The sequence below is a fragment of the Schistocerca cancellata genome, chromosome 1 (assembly GCF_023864275.1).
Source record: "Schistocerca cancellata isolate TAMUIC-IGC-003103 chromosome 1, iqSchCanc2.1, whole genome shotgun sequence".
Taxonomy (NCBI): Eukaryota; Metazoa; Arthropoda; class Insecta; order Orthoptera; family Acrididae; genus Schistocerca; species Schistocerca cancellata.
Genome location: NC_064626.1, coordinates 826,250,173 through 826,273,004, shown reverse-complemented (window position 1 = coordinate 826,273,004; position 22,832 = coordinate 826,250,173). Strand labels below are relative to the sequence as shown.

The 22,832-nt window shown below is 38.5% G+C and overlaps 1 protein-coding gene across 1 annotated transcript in view; it reads right to left on the bottom strand.

Moving 5' to 3' along the window:
- LOC126106434 (aminopeptidase Ey-like) overlaps positions 1-22,832 on the bottom strand; it is a 210,366-nt gene that overhangs the window by 27,870 nt on the left and 159,664 nt on the right. Inside the window, exon 14 of the mRNA XM_049912747.1 lies at positions 15,087-15,259. Coding sequence (XP_049768704.1) covers positions 15,087-15,259 — 173 coding nt within the window. The remainder of the gene's footprint in view (positions 1-15,086; positions 15,260-22,832) is intronic.

Genomic DNA, 22,832 nt, shown 5'->3' with positions numbered 1-22,832 from the left:
TTTTCCAACTATTTTAGTTCTGATGTATAGATATAGTCATAAAAGTGTTGGTTATTATCATAGGAGATAAATTTTCATAGTGTCTCCAGCTGTTCTCACAAATAGTTTAGGATGTTGTCAGTGTTATTGACTGAAGCAGACACTATAATGTACCATGCATATTCAGTGGGGAGGGGTTTGACACTGGTGCTGGTTTTGTGGCTTTGGAAGTTGATGAATGGCTTAGAATCATTGGGTAATGTAAGAAAAGTGTACATGGATGGTGTCCTGCTGAGAAGAGCATGTATCCATTAAAGCGTAGGAATGGAAACAAAATGTGTTGTATGATGGTGTTCAGTGTTCCCCCAACGAACACCAATCATGTCAGGTCATAATTATAATGTGAAATGATGCCTCATAACTGGCACATTTGCTTTTAATGAAGCTTCTATCGAATGGTTGTCGACAATCTTAGTTGACTTCATGGGTTCAAGATTGAGTCTAATTTATGCAGTTGTCACCAAACTATTAGCAAATCCTACTCAGTTGATTCAACAGTCTATTATCCATTTCATAATGATTGACTGTTGACTTTGAGCTCATATTCTGGTTACATTGCAAGGTGAACATCAGTATTTTGTACATTGCTGGAATGGAAATATTTTTCTATTTAGTGTATGGATATTACATTTTAGTTGAAAAGGGTGTGACGTGTGCATAGAGCAAGCTGAACCCATTAATGCTCAATGGAAATTAAAGCTTCCAAGGAATTTAAAAATTAATTTTAGCAACATGGTAATGTTGTGTACTATTTAACTATTGGTGGCTGTTATAGATACATTATTCTGCTGTCGAAATTTTAAACTATCCATTTTCAGTTCTTTGTTGTTCCATATGAATGTTAAATCTGATGGTGTGTATGTGTCAACCCTTATCTGGTTACATGTAATAAATGTGTGCTGGTGGTAACATCCATCTGGGAGACTAAGATTACCAAATTTTGTAATTCATGTCCACTTAAATCAATATCGAAAATTAATAACAGTTTAAAAGTGTGATGAAGTATTAATACTAATATTATTATTGTGTTCAAATCATAATTTACATTATAACATGCAAAAATTACATACCTTTTCTTCATGAAATAATTTATAAACTTAGTTATTATTTTGAAAAATTAAAAAAATTAAATACTAGGGTTTCCAATGAAATATTTTGTAAAGTTGATGTGTTTCCTCAGATATATTGATATATATTGAAGTAACAAAAAATAACAAACTTTCTGTGCATATTTAACATATTTTCATGGTACACTGTAAGCAGTTGGGTTTATCACATTTCATGCACTTGTGGAAGTAAAGAAAAAATTACAAGGTTTCTGCACATATTTCACATATTTTCATGAAACATTGTAGGCGATTAGGTTTATCACATATCACGCACTTGCAAGCCATCATTCTGTTCAGTGTGCAGGGGTAGTAATGAAAATGTTTTCTCTTTTCTAGCTTGTCATCACTTTTGGTTTTTGTTGGACCACCATCTCACTGCTCTTCACCCAAAATATCTGAAACAGTTTTCCTAAGTTCATCTGGTAAGTTTGGAATCTGTAGCATTCTCTGTATATGGCTTCTGATTAAGCTCATTTCTATGCCCTTCATGAACTCAAATCTTGACATTGTACCCTTATGTAAATACATAATGCAGGCAATTGTGCAGCTCATTGATAATAGAATGTGAAATATTGCCACTGGCCACTTCCTTGTCACTGGTTGGGTGAGTAGTTGCTGTGCGTCATGTCTAGTACACCTACACCAAATTTCATGGCATCATTGAAATTAATAATTTCTGGTTCACTACTTTTTTCATTGGTATATGAGGAGTGATGCATTGAAGATCATAAAGACTAGAACCCGCTTCTTTCTTTGGGTTAGTAAGAAACTCTTTTGGAATTGCTCTTTTGTTAGATTTTAGAGTTCCAACATATATAAACTTTTTTTTCAGCAGCTCCTTACATAATTAAATGGAGGGAAACCAATTCTCTGCTATGATATTACTGTTTGTTCCATATACACATTTAGAAAGACAAATCATAGACTGACTCGGCTTTTGGAACTTTTCCTTTTCTTCTGATTGTATTGCTCAATCATTATCTTTTCCCATATAAATATACAGATTATATAAATATGATGAGTGTGCATCTGGGAGACAAGTGACCTTTATGCAATATTTATTAGATTTCTTGGGCATATATATTCTGAATTTGTATCTGCCTGTAAATGGCATTAGACTCTCATCAACACAAGTGTGAGCTCCAATGGAATGTATCTTCTGACATTTAGAAATAAAGATGCTGAAAATGTTGGACACAGCTGCTACAGGATCATCTATTTTCCTTCATGAGTAGATGCATCATCAAATCTGAGAGCACCAGATAAACTTCACATCATTTTAGAGGCATGGTTGCACAAAAAATGAGATATCCGGAAAAAATGAGATATCCGGTAGAGTCATTTACAGAAAGTGATGCCAATTTTTCATGCCCAGGATTCAAAAAGGAACACAGAACTATCAAACTAATCAATAATTCAATTTAAGTTTTGTCTGTATCTTTGTAACTGGAGGAGCAAGATTTTTTTAAATTTATTTCTTATAACTTGCGGTTTAGAGCTGGTATATACTACAATCTCATCCAAAATCTCAGTGTTTCTCCTGGGTTTGGATTATTACCTAACTGGTCGGCAGGGCCTAACCATGACAACAGTCTAATTCTTACTATATTTTTGTGTGGTGTCTTAGGGCTGCAAATGGGTGTTGTGGAACTCCATGTGAAACAGTTCATCTTGCTATGACAAGCTATGTCAATTTTGGTGTCATTATTTCCCCTGTTCTGAACAGAGCCAACACTATCTTGTTCATTCGTGGTCAAACTGAGAACATCATTCACATCTATTGCTGTCATGGTCTGAATCTGATAGGTGATCTTCTTCAGGAACATAAGAATTGTCTGAATGGTAATCATCATCACTTTTGTGGAACTGCTCTGAAGCCAGCTGCAACATTCTATTGCTTCTATGTGACACATCAGGCATCCCCCACTATCAGCCACTAAAATAAAGTGATAGTTGGAAAGTAAAGAGTATAATACAAAAAATGTACTTGTTTAAAATAACATCCATCCATCAGATGGAGGAAAATTCTTCCCTTTATACTAATACCCACCTGAGAGATGACTGGCTGACGTGTTTGTACAAGTAAAACAATACTAGCTTGGGATTGAACCAATGACATCCACACAATAATATGTTCAACTCATTACTGAAGCACCATATAAATGCCAGATAAAACTAACAATGCATGTGTGCCAACAATGTGTTAAGAAATTTTATATCTGGTTATGAGACAGATGTTACTACCTAATGGTTATGAATGGCTTCTACAAAAAATGTAAGCAAAGGAGCACCAGAAGTAAATATAATTTACTGTATTGTAATAAACAGTCTAAATTATACACAGTATTTCTTTGGGATTTATAATGTTTTTTTAGCATGATTTTAGTTGGGGAAATTTGTCTGTAATCTTTAGTTACAGTTGAGCACTTGTGTTGTTAAGTTGTGGTTAGTGGGAAACACAATCATTTTTAAGGGAGATGGAAAGAGATTAAAATGATCAGTTGGTATCAGGCCTCCCTGTGAAGCAATGGTTGGAGATATTGATCAAGATTCCTATATATCAGATGATGAAATTCAGGGAAAACCATGCCATACAGTAGCATAAGAGCAAAACCTGATCCATCATCATGATTTCTTTCATTAAATGATATAAAGCAAGACAGAAAACATCGTCTCACTTACAAATGTGAATCTAAGCATCATAGATGCTAGGTATGTCGGAATCAAACTGTGTATATGTTTGTGAACAGTCAAGAACAAGTTTATCCAGATTGTTTTGAGGGCATTGATAAGTTTCGGAATATTTCACTAAGCTAAGGTGAGTAAGGGAAGATGTCATTCACATGGGAATTTTTCTTATGAGTCAAAACTGATTTCATTGTATAATTTTCAGGACTATGTAAGTAAATATTAAATTTAAATATGTTATTCCTATACATCTATAATAAAATAACTACCTGCAACTATTTTTAAGTGGCAAATACAAACTTACTAATTCTGCGCAGTAATGGATTAAGGTCCAAGTGACACTAGCTGCTGCTTTGCGCACCAAGCTAAGAGAGGCATCACAACTGTAAAATTTCTATACAGGGAGTATTACAATCAGTAGTGGCCACTTGGGGCACCAAGTTGGGGGGGGGGGGACAAGTGCAAGATTTGTTTACAGTGTGTATCACAATTAACAGTGAAAACTAATACAGGTGAAAGGTGAAAGGTGGGGAGGGTGGAGGGGGGGGGGGGGGAAAGAAGGGATAATAAGTCAGTTTTATGGAAAGCTGTTATTGGACCAGACCAACATATGCAGTCATATTTGAGAGAAAGTGTGCTTTTTTGAACATTTTTTGGTGAGTGTCTACTTTGATGAGTCACTGAAGCTGTTATCTATGGTATATGAGCCATGCTGTAATTATGTTAAATTTTGTTTTCCACAGTTTAAAGATACAACCATTCTCTACTTGCAGATGGATTTTTGTTGCTTTCCAGTAAGTCACTTTGCTGTAATAATGGTGGACGTGGATTGCCAGTGTCACAAAAAGCGTAAATGGAAGCCCTGTTGCTGTCTTTCACAGCAGTTACTTTTTTATACACATAAATCTACATAAAGTGCTAGTAGCACATGCTTACCTTATTTGATTTTTCATCTTCATGCAGCATGTGCTGCACTTCAGTACAGTATTTCCATTTCACTGCTCATTGTTGCAAAGTTTACATCAGAGCTTTCTGTTATATCGGAGATGACCGGGTGCCATTTGTTGTTGTATACTCACGTAAGATGGTGCTCAGGAAATGATCAGGTGCCTTTTACTTGTGTGAAACTGTGCATCACTTACAGAGTTGTGAAAAGTACATGGTCATCAGTGCTCATACTTACTTTGAGCCCAAACAAGAACAAAGTGTAAGCAATTCCATATCACAGCCAGCAAAGAGAATTTGTGACTCTTCTAATATTATTGACAGTACTTTGAAGTAAATTTCAAGAGAATATAGAGAAACGTCGTGTCATGCATCACCAAAAAAAGAGTTCTTGCAGGTAACATAAGTTTTCATTGGGCATGTGTTTACACAGGGAGTCATAAGATGGAAAAGCCATGACTTTTATGTGGAAAAACAGTTCCTAACAGTAGCAGCTGTATTGGAAAAATATAAGATTATTGTGTAAGACTTTCCTGATATGAGTAAAACAACCCTTTGGCATGCTATTTGGAAATTGGTTCTCAGAAATAAAAAGTCAACAAAAAACCTGTGCTGATGGAAAATAACTGACTAGCTGGAAAAAGGGACTGATTCTTGTGGGAAATAAGACAACTGTGAAACACTGGATGGGCTATTCCTTACACTGATGCGAGCTGGTGTGTTGAAAATAATTCCAGACACAAAAAATGGCAGACACAAAAAGATGCCTATGCATAGGAAAATGTATCCAATTATCACAGAGGAAGTGTGGAATGCCTCAAAAGAAGAAATTTAAACTCAGTCTGGTTCTGAAGAAAAAAAAGGGGGAATGAAGGTGGGTTTATGCAAAATGCTGGCTTATGTGCTGCTGAACAGGAAAGAAGGTTTGGATTCTCAGAAATGGATGCTGGACACTACAAAGAGTGGTTTAGGAGTGTTTTAGAAAAATTGCCAAACAGATCTGTGATTGTTATAGATCAGGCTTCAATCACATGCTGATAAATCTAGTATGTACTTCCAGATTTTTGGGGCTATCAATGCATTACTCACTAACCTCCGGGAACTGAAACTTGACTCTACTTCTAACAAAAAAACATACACGTCCATACACTAATGATCCAAAATACTATTACCACCTGCTAGCATGTTGGTCCACCCATGGAATGCAACACAGTAGCAGCATCAAATGGTGTGGATGCAACAAGTTCTTGATATATTTTTGAACGTATATGTGTCACTGGAAGTCTACATGAAGATCACACAATTATCAAAAATTATAGGCCAGTAGTTTGTGGGCATGGAGTTGATGCCCTAGAGTATCCCAGATGTGTTCCATAGGATTGAGATCTGGCAAACTTGGTGACCACAACATCAACAAGAATTCACTATCATGCTTTTCTAACAACTGTAGTATGGTTCTAGTCTTGTGACATGAACAGTTATCTTGCTGGAAGATGCCATCACCTTTGAGAAAGATATTAAGTAGGAAGGGATGCAAGTGGTTGGCAATAATGTTCACACAGTCCATAGCTGTCATGATGCTTTCAGTTACTACCATAGGTCCCACAGAATCCAGATGAGTGTCCCCAGTAACATAATACTGCCCCACTGCCCTCATCTTAATACAGCCGTCAAGCGTAATAACATGATACTTGGGGATGCGCTGATGACAGAAGGCATGACTCACATTTCAGTGGAGTCTATCAGCAGGACGGGTTTCACTAGACATGTCCTGCACCTCAACAGGTATGGAAAGGGGAGGTTGGCAAAGCTTATAGGTGACAGCATAGGTGGGGGTGGTGGGATCACTCATGGGAAAATTCCTGTACTAGTGGGTGTTAGAGCTGCACCTTTTTTAGATTGAAGTCAGCTGATAGGTATTCCTGCTTAAGGGAAGTCTCTCTAACAAAGAAACCACTTTTGACAAAGCTTAGGTATCCGAGTAATGAGAGAATTAGTATATTTCATCAAAATATACAAGGTATTAGAGATAAAATTAGTGAACTGCTTATAGATGTTGACTCTGAAATTATTGGTATATCTGAACACTTCATAAATAAGCAGATAATTCAGAGGCTTCCTTTACCAGGATACAGGTTGGCTGGCAGCTTTTCTCGGAGCTCTTTGCGGTGTGGGGGAGTAGCCATGTATGTGAAAAATGGTATCCCATTTGAGTCAATTGATGTTTCAAAGTACTGCACTGAAAAGGTGTTTGAATGTTGTGCAGGTGTGGTTAAATTTAGTGGAGTTAAACTTCTAACTGTTGTTATTTATAGATCCCCAGACTCCGATTTCACAACATTTTTGCTAAAGCTAGAGGAGGTTCTTGGTTCACTTTATAGGAAATACAAAAAGTTAGTTATATGTGGTGACTTGAATATTAATTGTATAAGTGATTGTGCAAGGGAAAGGATACTGGTAGACCTCCTTAATTCATATAATCTTATGCAAACTGTATTCTTTCCAACGAGAGTGCAAGGGAACAGTTGAACAACCATAGACAACATTTTTGTTCATTCCTCATTACTAGAAGGGCATTCTGTTAGCAAAAAAGTGAATGGCCTTTCAAATCATGATGCACAAGTTTTAACTCTAAAAGATTTTTAGCTGCAACACATTTTAAATATAGTTATCAACTTTTTAGGAAAGCTGATCCAGTTGCTGTAGAGACCTTTGTAAACCTTATCAAGGAACAAGTGCTGATACAGTAGACGATAAATATAATGCTTTCCTCAAGACTTTTCTCATGCTCTTTGAAAGTTGCTTTCCATTAGAACGTTCAAAACAGGGTACTAGCATAAACAGGCAGCCTGGGTGGCTGACTAGAGAGATAAGAATATCCTGTAGAACAAAGTGACAATTATATCAAAACGTTAGAAACAGTCAAAATCTAAATGCAGCAGCGCATTACAAACAGTATTGTAAGGTGCTTAAAAAAGTTATTAGGAAGGCAAAAAGTATGTGGTATGCAGATAGAATAGCTAAGTCTCAGGATAAAATTAAAACCATATGGTCAGTCGTAAAGGAAGTGGCTGGTCTGCAGAGACAGGTCGAGGATATAGAATCAGTGTGTAGTGAGAATGTCCGTGTTACTGATAAGTCGCATATATGTACAGTATTTAATAATCACTTTCTGAATATAGCAGGTGAACTAAATAGAAACCTAGTCCCAACAGGGAATCATATAGCGCTCTTAGAAAAAAGTGTTCCGAGACTGTTACCTGAAATGCTCCTCCATGATACTGACAAGAGGGAGATTGAGTTAATAAGTAAATCACTAAAGACCAAGAACTCTCATGGATATGACGGGGTATCTAGCAGAATACTGAAGTATTGTTCTATGTATGTTAGCCCAGTTCTTAGCCATATCTGTAACTTTTCCTTTAGGAGTGGTCGGTTTCCTGACCGATTAAAGTACTCGGTAGTGAAGCCACTTTATAAAAAGGGAGACATTGATAATATTGACAATTTTGGACCTATTTCTATGCCATCGGTGTTTGCTAAAGTTATTGAGAAGGTTGTATATACAAGGTTACTGGAGCATTTAAATTTACATAATTTGCTGTCAAATGTACAGTTTGGTTTTAGAAATGGTTTAACAACTGAAAATGCTATATTCTCTTTTCTCTGTGAGGTTTTGGATGGATTAAATAAAAGATTGCGAATGCTAGGTGTTTTCTTTGATTTAATGAAGGCTTTTGACTGTGGTGACCACAAAATATTACTGCAGAAGTTGGACCATTATGGAGGAAGGGGAGTAGCTTACAATTGGTTCACCTCTTACTTTAAGAACAGAAAGCAGAAGGTAATTCTCCACAATATTGAGAGTTGTAGTGATGTTCAGTCCCAATGGGGCACTGTTAAGTGGGGTGTTCCCCAAGGGTTGGTGCTGGGGCCGCTGCTGTTTCTTATTTATATAAATGATATGCCTTCTAGTATTACAGGTGATCCAAAAATATTTCTCTTTGCTGATGACACCAGCTTGGTAGTGAAGGATCTTGCATGTAATATTGAAACATTATCAAATAATGTAGTTCATGAAATAAGTTCGTGGCTTGTGGAAAATAATTTCATGCTAAATCACAGTAAGAATCAGTTTTTACAGTTTCTAACTCACAATTCAACAAGAACTGATATTTTGATCAGACAGAATGGGCATATTATAAGCGAGACGGAACAGTTCAAGTTCCTAGGCGTTTGGATAGATAGTAAGTTGTTGTGGAAAGCCCATGTTCAGGATCTCGTTCAGAAACTAAATGCTGCTTTATTTACCATTAGAACAGTACCTGAAATAAGTGACAGTTCAACACGAAAAATAGTCTACTTCGCATATTTTCATACGCTTATGTCATATGGTATTATTTTTTGGGGTAATTCTTCTGATTCAAAAAGGGTATTTTTGGCTCAAAAACGGGCTGTTCGAGCTATATATGGTGTAAGTTCGAGAACCTCTTGTCGACCCCTATTCAATAGTCTGGGAATTCTGACATTGCCCTCACAGTATATATTTTCTTTAATGTCGTTTGTTGTTAGCAATATTAGCTTATTCCCAAGAGTTAGCAGCTTTCACTCAGTTAATACTGGGCAGAAATCAAATCTGCATGTGGAATGCACTTCCTTGACTCTTGTGCAGAAAGGAGTGCACTATTCTGCTGCATCCATTTTCAATAAGCTACCACAAGAACTCAAAAATCTTAGTAGTAGCCCAAATGCTTTTAAGTCTAAACTGAAGAGTTTCCTCATGGATCACTCCTTCTATTCTGTCGAGGAGCTGCTGGAAGAGCTGAAAAATTAAGCAAATTCCAGTGTTACATTGTTGATTTTCTTTGTTTAAACTTACAAATTGTCACCTGAATACATTTCTTGTATTTCATTTTATCTGTTTCTACTATCGTGTTATAATTTCATGTATTGACTCGTTCCATGACCATGGAGACTTCTCTTAATTTGGTCCCACGGAACAATAAATAAATAAATAAAAATGGTTTATGCTCTAGCAGCTGTTTGCATAGTTGACAGAATATCTAGACATGAACATTTATCTGGTGTAACAGGAAGTTTAATTTGCCCAAACAGGTGACACGTCTCAATTGATCCTTGGTCCAGTTTTAATGAACCCATGCCCACTGCTGTAGTAATTGATGACATCATTGAGCCAACATAGAGAACACATAATGGCCATCTCCTGAGGAGCCACATGTTCCCCAAACAAACTGTGCCTGCACCAATACTGTACTATGTCATCAGATCTAGCAGACTTTATCCTGTCCTGCTTCACAGAGCGCGTAAGCCTCCGAACTCCACAATCTGTAATGAGCCATGGACATCCAGCACATTTTCACCTACTCATGTTTTCATCATCCTTGAACCACCTGCTACAGTTGCCCAAGACAGTTATACTCAGACAGCTGAATGGGCTTTACCGTTTCCAAGATACGTAGTTCCAGGTGCTGGGCCATAGCAATGTGCCATTTGTCAAAGTAACTTATATCAATGGATTTCCTCTTTGCAGTCTCTGTTATTGCTAGAATAATTCCCATATGTCTCTGCTCTGCTTATATACTTCCCTTACCATGTCATATGCCTGCAGTGCAACCAGACAGCATTCAGTCTTGTTGTGGGCAACACTCACAATGTTTGGATCATCAGTGTATGTAGCACACAACAAACAGCTGCATTTAAATGGTTCTCTATATTCATTTTTGTTTACTTTCTCCAGCCTCGAATTTTTTATTGTAACATGAACTGTGGTTTTTCCATATACACTCCTTTTGTTTGCCCTTTTACCAGTACATTGTAGGTGTGACAGCTTCATTTCTATAATTTTCAAATAATGTTTTGACAAATATAGCAATGCTGCTGTGAATTTCATCCATCCCTCCATTTTACTCTGTGAATATTAGACATTTGTTCCTTTCACTTAAATAACTTCTTGTGCTTTGATGGAATGTAATGAATGATTTTTCCTTAAATCCCTACTTCTATTGAAGATACAGTGTTTTGTTTTATTAGAATATGTTTAGATTTTAGCCACACTTAGATCTAAATTCTACTTCACAAGCACCTTATGGCGTTTGAGAAGGATGCTTCTGGTTCCACCACAATTTCCCCCTTCACAGTACCATTCAAAATTGGTGCTGTGAAGAATGATAGTCAACAAACCACCAGATGATCTTTAATTTCTCTGATTTTATCATCTCAGTCATTTCATGCTGTGTATGTGGCATGTCCGCTCTTGAATTTTTAACCAGACATCTCTGCATGATGCACAAAGCCTATCTTGTTACATCTGCGACTGGAATTTTTTGGATATTTCTGTAATCCACTTGTATTTCCTAAGCAAATCTGTGAACAAATGCACTGGTCTTCACTGTATCTTTCCAATCTCTTCTATTAATCCTACCTGGTAAGGATCCCAGGTTGATGAACAGTACTCCATAATCAATCAAATGAGTGTTTTGTAAGCCACTTCTTTTATGTATGAATTTTATTTCCTTAAGATTCATCCAAGATCCTACATCTGTTTTATGTTGTCATTCCAGTGTAGTTTATTCCAGGTGGTTATTACTAAATATTTTGTGGCTGTTAACTGTTTTCAGTGATTAATCAACAATGGGGCAATCAAATAGTAATGGATCTCTTTAGCTATGTGTGCAAACTAGGTTATTTTCATATAAATTCAGAGTAAGCTGCCTCTCCATGAAGCAATCATCATCAGTACTTTGCATATGTTGCAGCATTTCACTACAGTTTTTTGGTGTTGCCGTATTTCTATGAACAACAGCATCATTTGCAAAAAAACTCATGGAGCTTCCAACTGTAACACAGACTTCTGGAGATGCATGTAGCAAAGTCTCTGTAGCTGTCCAGCCCAGTGCCACAATAAAAATAGAGAGATAAACAAAGTTAAAACATTTCCAACCACAGATTCTGGCTGCTTATGCATTGAGTTCAATAATAGGAGGCATGGGGATGTACATTCTTTAACTAAAAAGACACTGAATTTAGTCTATTTGTTTACCCATTAAAAGTAATTTTTTCCAAGCCATCTGATGCCACCAATAGCTTACCTAAGTAAGAAACTACCGAATGGCAAGGTGGGGCAATTTTCATGCTCACCAATCATATACCGTAATTATAAAGATAAGAATGTGACATAGATTTAGTAAAATTCCAGTGGTCATTACTTCAAATTCAAGCTGAGGTATTGTTTGTGTAGAAGAACCAGTCCCACAGACAGAGTATCCCCAGGAATTCCAACCTGTGTGTAAGGGCACCGGTCTGACCCTCAACAGCAAGACTTAAGTGATCATCGGTGTGCCCACTCCCACTTAAGTTGACAGCAGGGTATCTTTTGCTTGCAAAGGAAGCACACAGTGTGCAACTACTCATGGTTAAAAAATGCTGAGGGACCCCTCTCAGGCTCATTTTGTTGCAGTACTTAATAGGCTTTACTTTCTGGTATGGTAGTAACTGCCTTACTGTATGGTAGTAACTGCTATTTTGTGATTCATGTGTTTATTTCCAGTACCTGGGAAGCAAACATGGACAGTGATGCTCTCTTTTTGTCAAATCATTTGTAGCAGAGCACTCAAAGCAAAACTGACAATGTTTAAGATGCAAATATTCACTTTGCACCAACAGAGATCAGCTGCATGGTTTTATCAATGTTACATTGGTAAGCTTTGTCATGCTGGCCCTGCCTGTGTGCTTGTAACAAGCTTCTTCTCATGGCTCTTTAGCTTCATTTGTGATTCATATCCTGGAGTTTACCTTACTTATGCTGCATCAAAACTCTGTCTAGTGATGGGTGTAATTATTCTTATTTATGTTCATATTTTATGTCTTTTCATGCACTTGTCACTTGGCCCACAGCAAGCCCGCATTTCACCTGTATAGTCCAAAATTGTGGACTGGCTAGTTCCCGTCTGTTTTTATCAAGACTCCCTCCAACTTCCAAGTGTTTATGAGAATATACCTGCCTTTGTTTTAGTCCTCTCATTGTTACTACTCTGTAGTCTCCTCCTGTTTTCTTCAGTAATCAATAAATTTCAATTGGCAGTCTAGATCCCTGTAGTATGTGAAGAAGAACCTGACAATATTGTGGCCCACAGAGTAACAAACTATCAGGTGACATCCTTTTAAACTGATGGTAGGGAAGATGGTCACAGGTGACAGGCAGACCACATTCATTTATTTCATTTCAATCCCTCTGAAGCCATGCCAATCTACCCAAAATTATCTATTAGATCTTGTATATATGTTTATATTGATAGGGGTTTCCTTGGATTTCAGAGATCAGTCCATCTGTCATCTGGTAAACAAAATAAAAGCTTACCAAGTCAGGTATGATAAAAAAGTAATGGGATTTTTTTTTTTAATTTTGCAGGCTTTATACATTGAAATTTAAGTTTTTTTCATCTTGTTGGTGCACATTTTTCTGATGTATGTCCACATTTTCAGTTGTTTTGAATATCTGGTTTACTTTTGGTAGCCAAAAAAAGGTTATATGTGTTTTCCAGTCCTCAAAAAATTTGTACTTTTGAAAAAGGTGGATCAAAGAATTTGCATTGAATTCTTCTTGAAAGATGGAATAAAGTGCAACACCACATTCAAAATGTTGACTGTGGGTTTTGGTGAATCTCCTAAGAGTAAGACAAGAGTTTATGAGAGATATAAAAATTCCAAAGAGGGTCAAGAAGATGTTCAAGAAAATGACCACCCTGGATGTACTAGCACATTAATTACTGATGTACTAGCGCATTAATTACTGCTGACAATGTGGGAGAAGTAAAGGAAAAAAAGTTCTGGAAAACCATGGAATCACCATCAGAGAGATTGCTGACAAAGTTGGCATACCTTTTGCCACATTCCAAGCAATTTTTTATGTTTCAGGCATGAAACAAGTAGCAAAAACTTTGTTCCAAAATTGTTGAATTTCAACCAAAAACACTGTCAAATAGACATTGCTCAGGAATTGCTGAATCAAGTTGACAATGCTCGAGAACTTCGACCCTTTGATTACAATGGGATAGTCCATCACCAGTTGCTACCTTATGGTCATATGATCAATAAGGAATACTACCCAGAAGCTATGCAACATTTGTGTGAAGCAGTCTGAAGAGGAACAGCCAGAACTGTGTCAAAATCACTCATGGAAATTGGACCATGATAGTGCTCCCACTCACACCTCAATTCTTGTTCATGATCTTCTGCTAAAAAGCAAAACAGTCATGTTGCCTCAGCTACCAAATTTGGTGTATATGGGCCGCTGTGACTCTTTCTATTCCCAAAGCTGAAGACAACCATGAAAGGATCTCATTTTTCCACCATTGATGAGATAAAACAGAATTGCTGAAGGAGCTGAACACCATACTAAGAAGCAAGTTCCAGAAGTGCTTCCAAAATTGGAAAAAGAGTTGGCACAAACAGAATATATCAGAGGAGGATTACTTTGAACTGAACAAAGTTGATGTTGATGAATCAACAAAGATCCTTTAAGAAAAACAAAAATTCCCATTACTTTTTGATCACATCTCATGAAGTAGTCTAGTATGTCTTGGTATGCTCTTGTTTTGTTTACCAAATAACAATACAGAACTGATCTCTGAAAGACAAGCAAAAACCCACCAATCTGGGTGCTAGCCCCTACAGCACTCTAGATCTCAGTGATAAACATAGTGAGCTAAGTTTCACAAGTTTCACAATGTGGAATCCATGTTAATTTTCATAGAGGAGATTTTTGTTCCCTAAAAAGGATCGTTGTGTGTGTATATAAAATTGTTTCACTTCTCTCAATAGAATTCCTCATGCATGTGTTGGACATCACCAAAATTACACAAATATTTTGTTCATAAAACTGACTGTTTTTAGTAACTAGACTTACAGAAGCATTCAGATGCAGACAGTATTTTAATTTTGTGACTGAGTGATGGCTGGCACATTAACCAATGTGTATTATAGGACTGTAGCGTTACACTGAATGGGTAAAAATATAGGCACAAGTGTTATGGTGTGCAGTCATAAGAGTTCAAAACTATTTCTTAATTACATAAATCCTGAACAAGCATCAGAGAAAGCATTTTCAGAGCATGAAAGTGTCAGTCCAGTATAGGTTGTCCTTGGACACAGAGTCATTTGATCTGATGTAATATGATATTTGAAGCAGCAGTTATTCAGACAAACACATGTACATTTATTCACAGTGTAAGGTTTTTGTCATTTATGTAAAGTGACAATGTTCATAAAGACTTGTTCCGCACTTACGTTCCATTTCCGTAAGAATACTTGGATGCAAGTGCTTCAATACAATCTTCAGCTCCCAAATTACACATAATACTTTCTACAATATCTTGAGTGCTCCTGTCTTCAGACTGATATTTTCCACTGTATCCTCCAAATTGTTCATATAAAGGTGAAAGTAAGGTCCGCCCATACTCCTACAAAACACAAATACTACAATAATACCAATAGATAAAATGTGTATCTATAGGCCTATTAGTGAAAGTAGCATAGGCTCGTTATTTTGAGTGATGGTTTCATTGTCAGTTAATATTTGTAATGTAAATTAAAAGTATTTGAAAATTTATAGGCGGCCATTTATTTTGAGAAATGGATTCCAGAAAAGTTCAGATATGGAGAAATCTATTTGTACAACAGTGAGAATCTACTATATTCATTAGAGAATAAATTACAGTCTACTGTTATCTTGTGAGATTTGTCAGAGACATTACTTGACTGCACAAACCACAATACCCTTTTAAGTAAATTACAATATTATGGTGAAACAAGAAAATGCTGCAAAATGGTTCAAATCATTTCTGTCTGACAGGAAACAAAGGGTGTCAAGAGAAACAGTCCTGTATTAAGTCATCAGTCACCACACAACTGGGAACTAATTACATGTTGTATCCCATGAGTTTCCTTATTATTGTTGTTGTTGTTGCAGTCCTTAGTCCAGAGACTGGTTTGATGCAGCTCTCCATGCCAAGCCCCTTCATCTGCAACCTACATCCTTCTGAATCTGCTTAGTCTCTTGGTCTCCCTCTATGATTTTTACCCTCCAGGCTGCTCTCCAATAGTAAATTAGTGATCCCTTGATGCCTCAGAACATGTCCTACCAACCAATTCCTTCTTCTAGTCAAGCTGGGCCACAAATTCCTCTTCTCCCCAGTTTCAGTACCTCCTCGTTAGTTTCCCCATTAGGGCACTTAATTTTGCTTGTGTATATTAAAGATATTTCATCAGTAACATTGCAATAATTTGTTTGCACATGACATGAACATTGTGTCAGATACGAAATCAAGTATATAGTCAATGACAGGAAGGCAAATAATCCGTAATATGATCCAGAAATATGTTCACTATACAGGGAAGTACATTTTCAGTACTTGCTACCCACCTTTAAAGTTTTATTACTAATAAATTACAATTTAAAATGGTTGTAAAGTATTTATTTGTGGCCAAGTCTTTTTACACTTCTGACAATTTCAAAGTAGAACTATGAGATGTAGATCTACGTGTTATTAATAATATCAAGTATGTAATGTGAGTGTTATAAAACTGACATCTCCATATCTTCAGTGCAATAAAGCAGTCTGTGTAAGTAATGTTGTAAAATTAACTTATGGGCTTCAGTGCATGTACATTTACATATTTATGATAGTTAATTATTAACTTTTAGATGAAATTATGTTTCATATTTTTTGCTTAGCCCACTTCCTTGAATCTCATTTCACTTTAAGGATCTGTGGAGGGAATATTAATACGCCACTTCTTTTGTAAATTAGTATTATATATTTTTCTTTTTATAGAATGTTCTGCTTTCTTGATGACCTCTTCACTAAAGGTCTGTGGATCAAAAGTATTTCTAACCATATGAAAATTTTTCCAGAATGAGATTTCACTCTGCAGCAGAGTGTGCGCTGATATGAAACTTTCGTGGCAGATTAAAACCATGTGCCGGACCGAGACTCGAACTCAGGATCTTTATCTTTCACGGGCAAGTGCTGTACCAACTGAGCTACCCAAGCACAACTCACGACCTGTCCTCACAGCTTTACTTCCTCCAGTACCTCGTCTCCTACCTTCCACACTTTACAGGAGCTCTCATGCGAACCTTGCAGGTCTTGCACTCCTGAAAGAAAGGATATTGCGGAGACATGGCTTAGCCACAGCCTGGCAGATGTTTCCATAATGAGATTTTCACTCTGCAGAGGAGTGTGCGCTGATATGAAACTTTCCTAGCAGATTAAAACTGTGTGCTGAACTGAGACTCAAACTCAGGACCTTTGCCTTTCGCGGGCAAGTGTTCTGCCAACTGAGCTACCCAAGCACGACTCACACCCCGTCCTCACAGCTCATGTATTGTAAGAAATTATTTATGTATTCTAGAAGCAACAGAAATGAAATAATTAACTATTTTCAAACAGATCCACTGTACATGCTGGTAGGAAAAATATCAAAAATCACTTTACATCCCATGTCATTTTCTCTTGGAAAACTGATGACTTTTTCATCTCACATTGTATTCTTACATTTTTGTCTTGGTTTTTATAATCTGAAGTTCTAAATATTTTTTGTGTTTGTATCTGCTTTCTTTCTGCATGTCCTTGTTGCTATAAGAGCTACTTTTTTTTTTTTCTAGAGGTAAGTTACCAGTCATTTGTATAGATTGACAAGTAACATGTATGGTATTTGACATTCTACATCTACATCTACATTTATACTCTGCAAGCCACCCAACGGTGCGTGGCAGAGGGCGCTTTACGTGCCACTGTCATTACCTCCCTTTTCTCTTGGAAAACTGATGACTTTTTCATCTCACATTGTATTCTTACATTTTTGTCTTGGTTTTTATAATCTGAAGTTCTAAATATTTTTTGTGTTTGTATCTGCTTTCTTTCTGCATGTCCTTGTTGCTATAAGAGCTACTTTTTTTTTCTAGAGGTAAGTTACCAGTCATTTGTATAGATTGACAAGTAACATGTATGGTATTTGACATTCTACATCTACATCTACATTTATACTCTGCAAGCCACCCAACGGTGCGTGGCAGAGGGCGCTTTACGTGCCACTGTCATTACCTCCCTTTTCTGTTCCAGTCGCGTATGGTTCGTGGGAAGAACGACTGTCTGAAAGCCTCCGTGCGCGCTCGAATCTCTCTAATTTTACATTCGTGATCTCCTCGGGAGGTATAAGTAGGGGGAAACAATATATTCAATACCTCATCCAGAAACGCACCCTCGCGAAACCTGGCGAGCAAGCTACACCGCGATGCAGAGCGCCTCTCTTGCAGAGTCTGCCACTTGAGTTTGCTAAACATCTCCGTAACGCTATCATGGTTACCAAATAACCCTGTGATGAAACGCGCTGCTCTTCTTTGGATCTTCTCTATCTCTTCCGTCAACCCGATCTGGTACAGATCCCACACTGATGAGCAATACTCAAGTATAGGTCGAACGAGTGTTTTGTAAGCCACCTCCTTCGTTGATGGACTACATTTTCTGAGGACACCCCCAATGAATCTCAACCTGGTACCCGCCTTACCAACAATTAATTTTATATGATCATTCCACTTCAAATCGTTCCACATGCATACTCCCAGATATTTTACAGAAGTAACTGCTACCAGTGTTTGTTCTGCTATCATGTAATCATACAATAAAGGATCCTTCTTTCTATGTATTCACAATACATTACATTTGTCTATGTTAAGGGTCAGTTGCCACTCCCTGCACCAAGTGCTTATCTGCTGCAGATCTTCCTGCATTTCGCTACAATTTTCTAATGCTGCAACTTCTCTGTATACTACAGCATCATCCGCAAAAAGCCGCATGGAACTTCCGACACTATCTACTAGGTCATTTATATATATTGTGAAAAGTAATGGTCCCATAACACTCCCCTATGGCATGGTAGAGGTTACTTTAACGTCTGTAGACGTCTCTCCATTGATAACAACATGCTGTGTTCTGTTTGCTAAAAATTCTTCAATCCAGCCACACAGCTGGTCTGACATTCCATAGGCTCTTACTTTGTTTATCAGGCGACAGTGTGGAACTGTATCGAATGCCTTCCAGAAGTCAAGGAATAGAGCATCTAACTGGGAGCCTGTATATAATATTTTCTGGGTCTCATGAACAAATAAAGTGAGTTGGGTCTCACACGATCGCTGTTTCCGGAATCCATGTTGATTCCTACAGAGTAAATTCTGGGTTTCCAAAAACGACATGATACTCAAGCAAAAAACATGTTCTAAAATTCTACAACAGATCGATGTCAGAGATATAGGTCTATAGTTTTGCGCATCTGCTCGACGACCCTTCTTGAAGACTGGGACTACCTGTGCTCTTTTCCAATCATTTGGAACCTTCCGCTTGTCTAGAGACTTGCGGTACACGGCTGTTAGAAGGGGGGAAATTTCTTTCGCGTACTCTGTGTAGAATCAAACTGATATCCCGTCAGGTCCAGTAGACTTTCCTCTGTTGAGTGATTCCAGTTGCTTTTCTATTCCTTGGACACTTATTTCGATGTCAGCCATTTTTTCGTTTGTGCGAGGATTTAGAGAAGGAACTGCAGTGCGGTCTTCCTCTGTGAAACAGGTTTGGAAAAAGGTGTTTAGTATTTCAGCTTTACGCGTGTCATCCTCTGTTTCAATGCCATCATCATCCCGGAGTGTCTGGATATGCTGTTTCGAGCCACTTACTGATTTAACATAAGACCAGAACTTCCAAGAATTTTCTGTCAAGTTGGTACATAGAATTTTACTTTCGAATTCACTGAACTCTTCACGCATAGCCCTCCTTACGCTAACTTTGACATCTTTTAGCTTCTGTTTGTCTGAGAGGTTTTGGCTGTGTTTAAACTTGCAGTGAAGCTCTCTTTGCTTTCGCAGTAATTTCCTAACTTTGTTGTTGAACCATGGTGGGTTTTTCCCGTCCCTCACAGTTTTACTCGGCACGTACCTGTCTAAAATGCATTTTACGATTGCCTTGAACTTTTTCCATAAACACTCAACATTGTCAGTGTTGGAACAGAAATTTTCATTTTGATCTGTTAGGTAGTCTGAAATCTGCCTTCTATTACTCTTGCTAAACAGATAAACCTCCCTCCCTTTTTTTTATATTCCTATTAACTTCCATATTCAGAGATGCTGCAACGGCCTTATGATCACTGATTCCCTGTTCTGCACTTACAGAGTCAAAAATTTTGGGTCTGTTTGTTATCAGTAGGTCCAAGATGTTATCTCCACGAGTCGGTTCTCTGTTTAATTGCTCGAGGTAATTTTCGGATCGTGCACTCAGTATAATGTCACTCGATGCTCTGTCCCTACCACCCATCCTAAACATCTGAGTGTCCCCATCTATATCTGGTAAATTGAAATCTCCACCTAAGACTATAACATGCTGAGAAAATTTATGTGAAATGTATTCCAAATTTTCTCTCAGTTGTTCTGCCACTAATGCTGCTGAGTCGGGAGGTCAGTAAAAGGAGCCAATTATTAACCTAGCTCGGTTGTTGAGTGTAACCTCAACCCATGATAATTCACAGGAACTTTCCACTTCTACTTCACTACAGGATAAACTACTACTAACAGCGACAAACACGCCACCACCGGTCGCATGCAATCGATCCTTTCTAAACACCGCCTGTGCCTTTGTAAAAATTTTGGCAGAATTTATCTCTGGCTTCAGCCAGCTTTCTGTACCTATAACGATTTCAGCTTCGGTGCTTTCTATCAGCGCCTGAAGTTCTGTTATTTTACCAATGCAGCTTCAACAGTTTACAATTACAATATCGATTGCTGCTTGGTCCCCGCATGTCCTGACTTTGCCCCACACCCTTTGAAGCTGTTGCCCTTTCTGTACTTGCCCGAGGCCATCTAACCTAAAAAACCGCCCAGTCAATGCCACACAACCCCTCCTACCCTTGTAGCCACTTGCTGCATGTAGTGGACTCCTGACCTATCCAGTGGAACCCGAAACCCCACCACCCTATGGCGCAAGTCGAGGAATCTGCAGCCCACACGGTCGCAGAACCGTCTCAGTCTCTGATTCAGACCCTCCACTCGGCTCTGTACCAAAGGTCTGCAGTCAGTCCTGTCGACGATGCTGCAGATGGTGAGCTCTGCTTTCATCCCACTAGCGAGACTGGCAGTCTTCACCAAATCAGATAGCCACCGGAAGCCAGAGAGGATTTCCTCCGATCCATAGCAACACACATCGTTGGTGCCGACATGAGGGACCACCTGCAGATGGGTGCACCCTGTACCCTTCATGGCATCCGGAAGGACCCTTTCCACATCTGGAATGACTCCCCCCGGTATGCACACGGAGTGCACATTGGTTTTCTTCCCCTCTCTTGTTGCCATATCCCTAAGGAGCCCCATTGCGTGCCTGACGTTGGAGCTCCCAACTACCAGTAAGCCCACCCTCTGCGACCATCCGGATCTTGCAGACTGAGGGGCAACCTCTTGAACAGGACAAGCAGCCATGTCTGGCCGAAGATCAGTATCAGCCTGAGACAGCACCTGTAACTGGTTCATCAGACAAACTGGAGAGGCCTTCCGTCCAGCCCTCCGGAATGTCTTTCGCCCCCTGCCACACCTCGAGACGACCTCCCGCTCTACCACAGGTGAGGGATCAGCCTCAATGTGGACAGTATCCCGGGCAGCCACAGTCGTAGCCCGAATGGGGGATGCATGGGACGAGCTAGCCGTCCCCGACAAATCCCCATCCGGACCCCCACAGTGATGCCCATTGGCAACAGCCTCAAGCTGTGTGACCGAAGCCAACACTACCTGAAGCTGGGAGCGAAGGGATGCCAACTCAGCCTGCATCCAAACACAGCAGTTGCAGTCCCTATCCATGCTAAATCTGTTGTGCAAAGATCATCTGAACTAATGTACAGAGAGCACAAACAAATCGACACAAAATTTAAATGGTTATTAAGATACAAGATTGCCTAGTATATGCAGTAATGCTGCTACTCTCTGCCGCCGTTGGATAAGCAGCTGCCAGCAGAAAGTCGTATACTCCTAGCTCACTTATTTGTTACATAGTTTAATTAATTTCTTTGCGTGTTACTCTTGACTTTTTTTTTTTTTTTTTGTAATTAAAACTGTTTACAAAATATACTTGTACTCTATTTATAGCCTTAAACTGTTAACAATATAAATGTGTATTTTTCCACTTGATTTCCATGCGCAAGGGAGGTAAAATTGTCCATATGAAAAACATTGACTCTCCAAGTTGAGGCTAGCTGCTTGAACAGTCGTACACTGTAACTTGTTTTTCATCCCTAGATAAGACAATCTGAAGAGCATGTCCATTGGTTTGATGGGGAGCATGGATATGAAGATGACTTTTGCTTTAGCACACAGAGTTCAGTTGGTGGCTTTAGTTATACTCTGCTTTAAAGATTTTAGCAACTGCTTCATCAACACAATGTGGCTGCCCAGTGTTCTGCAGTAATATTGTTGGAACCATCACTTGCAGATCAAGTTCATTGGAAGGGACTCCATGTAATTTCACCTGATTGAGAAGCTCAGTTGCATAATGCACTGATGCTGTTCTTTGAAGATGGTGTCGTTGTTGTTGTGGTCTTCAGTCCTGAGACTGGTTTGATGCAGCTCTCCATGCTACCCTATCCTGTGCAAGCTTCTTCATCTCCCAGTACTTACTGCAACCTACATCATTTTGAAACTGCTTAGTGTATTCATCTCTTGGTATCCCTCTACGATTTTTACCCTCCACGCTGCCCTCCAATGCTAAATTTGTGATCCCTTGATGCCTCAGAACATGTCCTACCAACCGGTCCCTTCTTCTTGTCAAGTTGTGCCACAAACTACTCTTCCCCCAATTCTATTCAATACCTCCTCATTAGTTATGTGCTCTACCCATCTAATCTTCAGCATTCTTCTGTAGCACCACATTTCGAAAGCTTCTATTCTCTTCTTGTCCAAACTATTTATCATCCATATTTCACTTCCATACATGGCTACACTCCATA